The following is a 9,986-nucleotide window of genomic DNA, read 5'->3' on the forward strand; positions in this document are numbered from 1 at the left end:
ATCTCTAACCAGAAGCGAGAACAGCTGCCTGGCAGACCTACTCTGATATTTTTCAGCCAATGGCGGAAAGGAAGCGTGATACACAGCATGCTCTAGGCTGTAAGCGGAACTTGCAGCGGCCAAGTGAGTCTCAGCCTAGTCGACTTTTAGCCCCCGGAATCTGCAAGATTCCCAACCTCCGGCCAATGATGGGGCTGCATTGATTAGCGCGGGAATCAACATCATCCTTCCTGCGCAGGACAGGGAAAACTGTGATTGGACGGTTTCGACTGGGAATCAGCAGCACTGTAGATGCCTGAACACACAGACGACCATTACCGCCACGTAACTGGGAATCGGGAATCACCTTGACTTAGAGCAGAGGAACTGATTCCCACTCGAGCGAGTTTGAACCAAAATCGGGTTATATATCTGTGATCATGTATACAATCCTTCTCGTGCTCAGTCAAAAACGCTTCAACCCTTCCTTTCTCGAGGACCACCATCGCAACAGAAGCTACAATGTCGGACCGAAAAACCAGCAATAGATCAAAGTGAGTGACCGAAAGCCTCTACAGATCGCATAGCTGTATACTAAAGCTGAAGAGCAGCCATCAGGAACAAGACTCCCTCCTCCGAGGCATGGGTTCTTGGACGCAGGACTACACCGGAAAAGGCCATCAAAATCAACAAGCACACCTCACAAACAACAGCGTGCCTTCAAGTCCACCGAGTCAACAGCAAGTCATGGGTGACGGTAGCCCAATGAGCCGATTCATCAACGAGGCACCGAGCGAATCCAGCCAAGTCATGCTTTGGATCGACTACCCGAGGGGCAATAAGACAGACAAATGAAGCATGCCGAGACGGAATGCTGCGCTATTGTCGTTGGAAAGCGAAAGGAGAAGCGAGATGGTCGACAATTGAATAGAGTTATTAGTGCTGAATCGAAGGAGATGGTCTTCATCTGCAATGCCACAATCCGCGAAAGAACGACCGTTCGCAAGGACTCAACATCCCCTCCCGTACTTGAATTGATGAAAATGTAGTGTGAGAATGAGACGGGAGCCCATCGGCATCACGGAGCCGGACCACCATCTTCGATGTCGAGGGCGGTGGCAGCTCGCGCGGACAATTCCTGCTCGACAGCCTTCCTCCAGCCCCAAAGGACATTCAGAGCGGTGCGGATGTGGTCAATGGACAGTGGTGACTTCTGGTGAAGTGCCATGGATATCGCATTGCTGAGCAGGTTTTTGATCTGCCGGCCGTTGAGATCATGGCCCGCAAGTTCGTCCATCTGAGCATCATCCATCGCCGTCTGCACTTGCGTACCCTTGGTAAGCCGCTTGAAGAAGGTGAGCCACAGTTGCCTGCGGGAGGCGAAGTCGAGGTCGGGGTAGTGGAGGCTGAAGTGGATTCGGCCTGTGATGGTCAGCGATGGCTGCTGCCATGTGTAAATCTGTTTGAGCTCTTACTTTCGAAGGCATCGTCGAAAATGCCGATGCGGTTGGTGGTGAGGATCAGAATGCCCTTGTAGTATTCCAGTTGGCGCAGGAATATGGAGACGAGTGCATTGCGCACAACGTCCGTGTCGTTGCGCCGCTGCAGGAAGACATCGGCTTCGTCGAGAAGCAGAATGGCACCCCATCTGTTTGCCAGCTCGAGGATCTCGGTCAAGCGCGTATCGACGCTGGACGGGTCTGTGCCGAGTTCTCCTGCGCTGACAGAGTAAAGAGGCTTCCGCGTTTCTTCCGAGATGGCTTCAGCCGTCAGTGTTTTGCCGCATCCGGGACGGCCGCTGAGTAGGCCGACAAGGCCCTTTCCCTTGCCGACAACCACGTCATCGAAGCTCTTGGACATGTGCTGCGTCACCAAAGAGTGGATGAGAGTTTTCTTGTTTGCCTCCAAGACGAGGCTGCTGAAGGCATCGTTGCCCCATGCAATCTCACGGCAATAGTCCATGCCCAGACCGCCTACAGGTTGATGGATCAGCTGAGTTCAAGCGTCTCGGTGGGGATCCGGACTCACCCCATTGCTTCATGCCAAAGCTGAACCCCATGATTACAGGATTGCAAATGGCATATTGCTCGGCCGAGAGATCTGGTTGGAGCTGCTTGTAGACAGTGGAATTGTACGTCGCGTTCGGCTGGAAAGTCCGGAACCCCTTTGGATCGATCATCGCCCGCCCAAATGCCTTCACATGTGGTCAGTTCGGCATCGACTTCGTATATGGTGAGGCTCTTACCGAAAAGGTGAAGCGTTTCGGCTTCAGGTCTTTGTTGAGAATCTCGCGCATTGCAGGTCCATCGCATTCCACGTAGCCTGCTTCCCTGATGCTCGCGTAACGCTTCCCACGAGCCACGGCGTGCTCGAAAAGCTTGCCCTCTGCTTCGGCAAACTCCAGTGGATACACGGGCAGATCGCAGATGTTCCGGGAGCCAGGGTATTCGTCGATCCGGAGATGATCAACTTTGGAGAGACCGAACTTGTCGCCGTCAAAGACGATCATGTCGCAGTCAATATGCCAGTAAAATATCAGTTGTTCCTGGTCCTTCCTCTGGGTTGCCTTGCGAAACCGAAGCAGTTGGACTTGCTGTGTGAGCTCATGGTAGTGGTAGACCAGCCGGTTTGGAGTGAAGAGCGCCCACACAAGCTCCCACGTAGTCTCCTTGTTGGCGAGTAGCGTTTTCATGCTTGCCATTGTGTGCACATGGTCACTTGCAATGTAATCGAGGGCGACGCATAAGCCTGTGATGAGGTCCTGGTCCTGCTGGTCTTTGGACTTTTCTGCCTCGAGCCTCTCCTTGAGCCCATGTCGCGAGTGATAGAACAAGACGGGATCTGCCTGCAGCTGCATTCAGCCAGGAGCTCCTCCAGCCACACGAATGAAACTCACCACCGGGGGGTCGCGCTGTTCCAAGTTCTCTGCTTCGCAGTTCAAGTCCTTGAGAACTTGGGCCAAGGCTGCGTTCCTGATGTCGATTTCGGTGCTTTTTATCTTCCCCTTGACACTGATTTTTCGGCGAACAAGCAGCACCACACCCTTGGCGTCTTTTTTCTTCTGAGGCTTTGCCGACTTCTTCTGCTTCCACGAGTAGGTTCGGCTTCACACGGCCGTTAGAAATGAGTTTCGGAAAGTACAAGCAGTTCCGAGCCTTACTAGTCGTAGCTGTTGGATCATGTCAGCCACGTCCTCGAGTGTCATGGCGAGGCTACAGTACTATTCATCCACTCGCTTGATGCGCTTCACCTCATCGGCGCCTGCATTTGCGCCCTGTGTCTCTGCCTGTGTTTCTTCTGACATGGTGGAGTTTTCTTTGTGGTGGGAGAGGGCGAGAGGCGCGAAAGGTACTCAGAGGTTGGCTTCGGACATTCAGCCTTCTATCACTCCGACGTCCGGGATTTCCAATTACTCAACAGGCAGCAAGACTCCAGGCATTATCCGTACGCCAAGCTTGGTTGCCTGGAAGTGGCGTCCGCAGACACTGCAAGGAAACGCGTTGCCGTTATCTACGATACCAATCAGAGAAACAATGGCAAAATCTGGCGTGTTGATAGCGTTTATTGGGAGATCGATCACTTGTGCATGTGAGTTGGCATGTCTCAATCAGTCTACCTGCATGGCCCCCAACTTGCTGGGATCGGCCAACCCCGCTTGCAGAGCCTCGTTATTATTGCGCAAAGGCGAGTCTCACGTCATACAATACTTGACTCGATAGCACACGATCCTCACTGGCAGGATATAAGCCCTGATACTGCCGTCTGTGTAACCAAGGATGCCTACACGCTGCTGACACAGCATGAACGATAGTAAACAGTAACTCGATGCATTGCGTGCTCGGGCTGGAAGCAAAACAAATGCCAGGCTCATTTTTGCGACATAGCCGCCGCGCCTCACTGCCGTTACCGTAGCTGCAAAAGGATCAAAGCCATGAACGGTGCCAATGCTTTCGGTTCTTCCAAGGCCGGTTCGGCTTCCACCAGCAGGTTGGAACAGCTCTGAAAGCGATCGAAGGACGATTACTCACTGACGCGATCAAGGGCAACCACAACATTCGAAGAAGATGTTCGAGGCCGCGTCACATCGATCCTGGACAAGGATGCGGTGGTTTTCTTCCGCGAGATCCAAGACGATATCAAGGATGGTCCCATCACATCGGCTTCTCTCGCTGCACTGAAAGCTGCCGAGGAGCGCAAGGCTTCTCGCAATCGCTCCTGGAAGATTTTCAACCGAGTCGTTTCCCCCGTCGTCAATCTTTTGACCGGCTACTACAACGTGATTGATACGATTTGTCAGGCTGACCCAACACCGGGTGCGGTCATATGGGGATGTCTCAAGATCCTCATCAACGTAAGCGCTCAACCTGTTCCTGGCCATCAAACACGTACTTTACTGACCATGGCACGTAGAGTGCTCACCGGGCGGCAAACCTCTTCGAGGCCTTTGGCGAGCAAATCGACCGTGTCAGGTTCCACCTGAAACGGATCAACCATTTCAAAGCTCTCTTTCACGAATCGGACGCAATGAGCGACGTATTGCACAGGTCGTGTTTGAACGTCGTCACGTTTTGCACTTTGGTGTGGAAGGAGTGCAAGAGGTCCAGTGCGTAATCAGTGGCCCGTCAAACATCTCATACCGCTGATGCCTGTGTTTAGCACCCGTCTTCCTACTCAAAAGCTTGAGTCCTTCGTTGACTCGGGACTTTGAAAAGATATCATCAGCTATAAAAGTTGACAGAGAAGATCTGGAAGATATGGGGGGATGGATTGACCAAGAAAGGGGAGATAGCCATAGACAGGAATTCGCCAAGTTCCTTACTCAGCAGCAGGAAGAGCAGAAGTGTAAGAGCAAGCCCCTTGAGTCACTACTTCGCACCTGACAGTTCTTTCCCCTTGTAGGGAAAACATACCAATCGGCAGTGCAATGGCTTGGAGGCCAGTCTTCAGCAACGTCTCAGGAACGCGTTGAGTCCTCCCGCCCGGAGACAACCGTAGTGGATTCAACGGACTGGATACTTGGCGCTCCTGAATTCCAAGCATGGACCTCGGATTCTGCAAGTCATCCCGTGTTGTGGCTGACTGCTACCCCCGGCGCTGGGAAGACCATGCTTTGCTCCCAAGTGATCCAGAAGACGAAAGAAAAATTCCCCTCGGCTGGCATTGCATCCTACTTCTATCGATTTGACGAGAGGATCCCCACATCTCAGGTTCTCCAAAGCATCGCCAAACAGTTGCTGGAACAACTGTGGATGACCAACAAGGAGTTACCCGATTCTGTCAGTGCCTTCCCTCGCACTCCACCCAACATGAAGAGCAGTATTCTGGGCATGATCAGGGCCATGGCCGAATCTACAGCATTCACCAAGATCTTCATATTCCTCGATGGGGTGGATGAAGATGCTTCAGAAGGACCACCTGATCTTCAATCGGCCCGGCAGGCTTTGTCGGACCTGATCCCCTTGACTGATCCAGCATCGAAAGGAACCTTTCGGCTCTGGATATCCAGCCAATACCGCACTCACATAGCGGGAAAACTGAAATCTCACCTTCGAGTCCAGCTCAGCGATCAGAACGAATCTGCGCTGCGGTCGTTCTTCGACCAGGAGCTCCCGCAGCTCAGGAAACTGGAGCTCGAGCAGGAAGAACTGGACGAGCTCGTGGATATGTTGAGGGACATGGTCAAAGGAAACTTCCTTTGGGCGCGTTGCATGATCGGGCATCTCAGAGACGTTTGCGAAAGCCCCGAGGAGGTGCAGGAGTTCATCGAGACAAGCCAACCGTGGAGCCTCGACGAGTACTACAAGAACTTGCTGCGTCGCACACGGGAGCATGACCGAGATCTCGCAAGGTTTGTCTTCTCTTGGTTTCATCATCTGTTCAGGGCTGACACGGACGGGCAGTAAAATATTGTCCATCGTTTGTTTTGCCCGCCGTCGAGTATCAGTCAGCGAGCTTCGAGATGCACTTTGCATGATGCGCAGCTCCGGTTCCAAGGAACCGAGAAAGAAGCCCGTGCTGCACAAAGTGAAAACACTACTCCCCCCATTCATCGTCACAAGCGGTTCTGAGGAAGACGAATCAGGCCGATGCGAACTGTTCCACAGCACAGCACGGGGAGTTTTGCAAGCCAATCCTGGTATCTTGGAGAAGGATCACACAGGCCTTGGGAGTATTTCCATCAATGAGTATCACCTTGCTTGGGTGTGCGTTCGATACCTGGCCGATCCCAAGTTCAAGGAGCCCCTCAAATTATCGGATGGCCAATGGAAAACATGCAGTGGGGAGGCGATAGAGTCGGACGGCTTTCTCCGCTACTCGGCCAAGTACTGGGACAAACACCTCGACGCAGTGAAGCCAAGTCCCGAGCTGAAGGCCTTGGTTTCTCGTTTCGTCCTCTCCCCAAACTACCAGACCTTGCTCCAACTCCAACACATTTACGTCGACAGCCATTTTGCGACCTTCATGGTGGTTGGACGACCAGAGAACCAATTGTTCCTCCGGAGAGTGTTTCCAGACTGGTTCGCACCGAAGGATACCCCGATCCAGGGGTTCCACATTCGACGTGGATACCGCGAGTTCATCCATGAGTGGCATTACTACCTCAAGTGCGGATGCTGCGAGAATCCGAGATGCGTCATGTCCCAGTTCGCGGGAGAGGTGGACCGCTGCCTCTTCGGTGCTTTGGGCCAGGAGAACTTCATGTCGCACATGCACAGCCGGTACGTCAGCTTTAAGCTCAGCAACAACGACGCCACAGGTATCCAAAGCACACGCCAGTGCTACGAAGGCTATTCAAATGCTGGAGACCTTGTCCACGTGTTACAGTTTGCGTAAGTGTTCGATGAGAAAGCCCTTGGCCAAGGACATGGCACTGACTTGGAAACACTGAACAGCTCTCGTACCATGGCCTCTAAACTGCGGTTTGTGTGCGAGACGTGGCACTTGATGGACATGAAGCAGCCATCTCTCTACAAAAGACAGTTTGTTGAAGTCGGAGAGGAGTCCCACTGGCCGCTCTACTTCAAGATGGTCGACGGCGATGTGAAAGCCAGATACGACCAAGCGAAGCCAATAGCATTCGACGAGAGTGGGAGCTGTCTCCGGATCGGATCATCCATCTTTCTACGAGACCGGGACGGGAACTTCAATTCTCAGCAGCCCGGAAGCAGTGAGAGAGACCAGCCGCCCGAGTATTTTGAAGAATTCGCCATGCGCCCAGGGATTTTGGCCATTGCCAGTCGCCGAAACAGTGCAAAGCTGGGACCCGAGCGCAGCAATGCCGAAGATGCCGTTCAAGATGTCGTGGCACTGTTTGCGAGGGCGCAGAAAGAAGACAGTGAATCCGATGCCGACGAATCTGAACCGTCCAGCGAAGGAGAGGAGACTTCATCAACCAGCTCCGACGACGGCTGGAGTTCTGTGGACGAGAGCTGGAGTGAGGCGTCAACCGAACCAAGTGATGCCCTGGAAGACGAAAACATCCTGAGCGTGTTCAAAGGCTATGGCGGAAGCTCCGAAAGCGAAGCATCCGCGGACAGCGAGACGGAGGAAACAGAGTCGGAAACAAGCAGTGGAAGTGAGCTTGGAGGGAACCCGTTCGCCCGCTTCTACAAAGGCTATCATGACGACTCGTCCGATGCCGACGAGGCCTACGTCGCATTCGGCGACAACGACAGCGACGAAGACCTGATCCACGCCTTCCTGTCCTACAGGCGGAGAAGGCGGCCCAAGAAGCAGACGGAGCGAGACCTCCAGGCCTCCATCCACGTCTTCAGCACATCCGAATCGGGAATGCAGCACCTCTTCCGCCTGCGCCAGCCGCTCCACCTACCTCTCTACGACTCCGCCCCCGCCTTGCACCCGTCCCTACCGCTAGTCGTGTGGCCCCTCGGCCCGAGCACCATCCTCCTCCTCGACTACGAAAGGAAGCAGTACTTCACCCGCAAGCTCCGGCCCACGACCTCGCTCACCCGTCAAGTCTTCATCAAATGCCGCTTCTCCCCAGACGGCCAACACCTGCACATCGCGACGCTCGAAGCGCACCGCGACAATCTCACGGGCAGCCGACGCAAGCAGATCAAGAAACAGAAGAGGCGCAACAACAACAACAACAACAACGAAGACACCAACCCCACCACTGACCCGGACCCAGACCCGCTCCACCTCTCCCTCTTCCTCTCCACCTACCGCCTCCACCCCCACAAGCCCACCCGCACCCCACCCGCCCAAACCCACCGCGCCAAGCTCGCCCTCGGCGCCGTACACGCCCTCCCCGTCGCCCGCCTGCCCGTCGCCGTGACGTGGACCCCGCAGCACCTGTACGTGACGCAGAGCGCGCGGACGTTGCGCGTGCACCGCGTGCGCTTGTTTCCACCACCACCTCCTCCTTCTTCTCTGCCAAAAGACAAGACAACGACGACCACCACCACCACCATCACCGACGACGACAACAACGACGATAACGTCAACAACGTCAACATCAACAGCGACCACCTCACCCTCGCCGAGCCGCGCGAACCCATCTTCCTGCCCGCCACGGCCGCGAAGAGGAGCGTGCGCTTCTTTCCCGGGACGACGACGGCGGCGGCGGCGGCGGCAGCAGCAGCACGCGTGCTAATCGGCTCCGAGACGATGGCGCCCGCGCGGCCGCTCACGCGCGGTATAACTAATGGCGGCGGCAGCAACGACGACGAGCACGTCGAGGAGGCGGGGGCGGCGGCAGCGGCGGCGGCGTCGTCGGAGCCAAAGTTCGAAGGGGTGCAGGGGCTGGAGGGGCGGGCGTCGGCGCCGGTGGGCGTGTATCTGACGGAGGGGGAGGGGGAGGGGGGAGATCTGGGCGGGTGGGTGGCGTCGGCGAGCGGGGTGCGGTTGCCGGAGAATAGGGGCTTGGGCCGGCTGGACGACAAGGTGGAGCGGTTCGATGTGGATGACGATTGCGACTTGGAGCCGTATATTGTGTAGGGATTGGGTTGGGTTGGGTTGGGTTGAGTTGGTTGGGTACTTGTTCTGCGGTTTTTTGTTCTTTTCTTTTTTTTTTCTTTTTCTTAAAGTCGCGTCGTTTTGGACGATGATGCGTAAGTGATTCACCCGTTAATACCTTTTTTTTCGGCTTCCCAACGTAGCAACATGGCGTTGGATATCTGTGCCTAGAGTTCTTGTCAGAGTCTTGACACTACATTTGCTTGTTTGAAGTCCAGAAGGGCCCCTGCTTTCCCCGGACGTAAGATAAAGTAAAGTGTTCGCAAGTGATTTGTTGACTCCGACCAACTAACTCCTGCTCTTCCACCTCGATAAGCCGAAAAGCCATCCCGAAACAGCTGCTTTGCCTGCATGTCGGACATTGCAAGTTTCATGAGTTTGTGACATCTTTCAAGCCAAAGATGTATACCACTAGTAGAGCGGGGTTGAAAGAAAGCCCAATAAGTCAGCGCGGCAGAGGTGACTCGGCACCATTCGTTTACCACTTCTCCAACGACAAGTCTCAAATCCTCCATGGACGAATCCATCCTTCTTGTCCGTCGGCAGAGGTCTTCTCATTAGGTCACATCCTGGGCGGCTGCTGATTTCACCGTGGTGCCGCCCTCGTCCCAGACCTTCGGCGTATAGACGAACGTTCGCACCACTCCCTTATTTCATTCTCCAGCTGCTGATGGTAGAAGGAAAGGAGAATGGAAGCTGCCGCCCTACCGAAGACATTCAACACGCGTTGCTTGCGCACCAGCTTGAAGCCAGGAGGGCCAAAGCGCCAGAGGCATGACTATCATGACATCATCAAACCGAGTTCCCACACGTACCTGGCGAACCTCCATGTGCCTCCATGTCTCCGAAGCACATGTTGACCAACGCGTCAAAGAAAAGGATTTGTATGAATAATAACCCAGTCGCAAACACTCTAATTGCAGCACTCGTTAATAAAGGACAATGATTTCGCCTTTCCTTCAGCAAGGCTCCTCGCCGCTGTTTGTCATGAAAAGGAAAGGCCACCACACTCCTCATCCCATCCGCCG

At 54.5% G+C, this 9,986-nt stretch overlaps 2 protein-coding genes across 2 annotated transcripts; one reads left to right on the plus strand and one right to left on the minus strand.

Annotated features, from left to right (window-relative positions):
* Positions 1 to 1,057: 1,057 nt before the first annotated feature.
* On the minus strand, positions 1,058 to 3,283 carry BKCO1_11000180 (aaa family; the record flags this gene model as incomplete). The annotated part of the gene is made up of 7 exons (XM_020270367.1): positions 1,058 to 1,401; positions 1,455 to 1,952; positions 2,008 to 2,173; positions 2,225 to 2,824; positions 2,876 to 3,083; positions 3,140 to 3,148; positions 3,201 to 3,283. 7 exons carry the CDS (start codon positions 3,281 to 3,283, stop codon positions 1,058 to 1,060), a joined length of 1,908 nt encoding a protein of 635 aa, XP_020132810.1.
* A 627-nt stretch (positions 3,284 to 3,910) lies between these two features.
* Positions 3,911 to 8,940, plus strand: BKCO1_11000181 (nacht domain protein; the record flags this gene model as incomplete). Its single annotated transcript, XM_020270368.1, has 7 exons — positions 3,911 to 3,966; positions 4,021 to 4,330; positions 4,390 to 4,582; positions 4,636 to 4,821; positions 4,879 to 5,827; positions 5,880 to 6,809; positions 6,873 to 8,940. 7 exons carry the CDS (start codon positions 3,911 to 3,913, stop codon positions 8,938 to 8,940), a joined length of 4,692 nt encoding a protein of 1,563 aa, XP_020132809.1.
* Between the last annotated feature and the right edge of the window lie 1,046 nt (positions 8,941 to 9,986).

The sequence above is a fragment of the Diplodia corticola genome, assembly GCF_001883845.1.
Source record: "Diplodia corticola strain CBS 112549 chromosome Unknown scaffold11, whole genome shotgun sequence".
Taxonomy (NCBI): Eukaryota; Fungi; Ascomycota; class Dothideomycetes; order Botryosphaeriales; family Botryosphaeriaceae; genus Diplodia; species Diplodia corticola.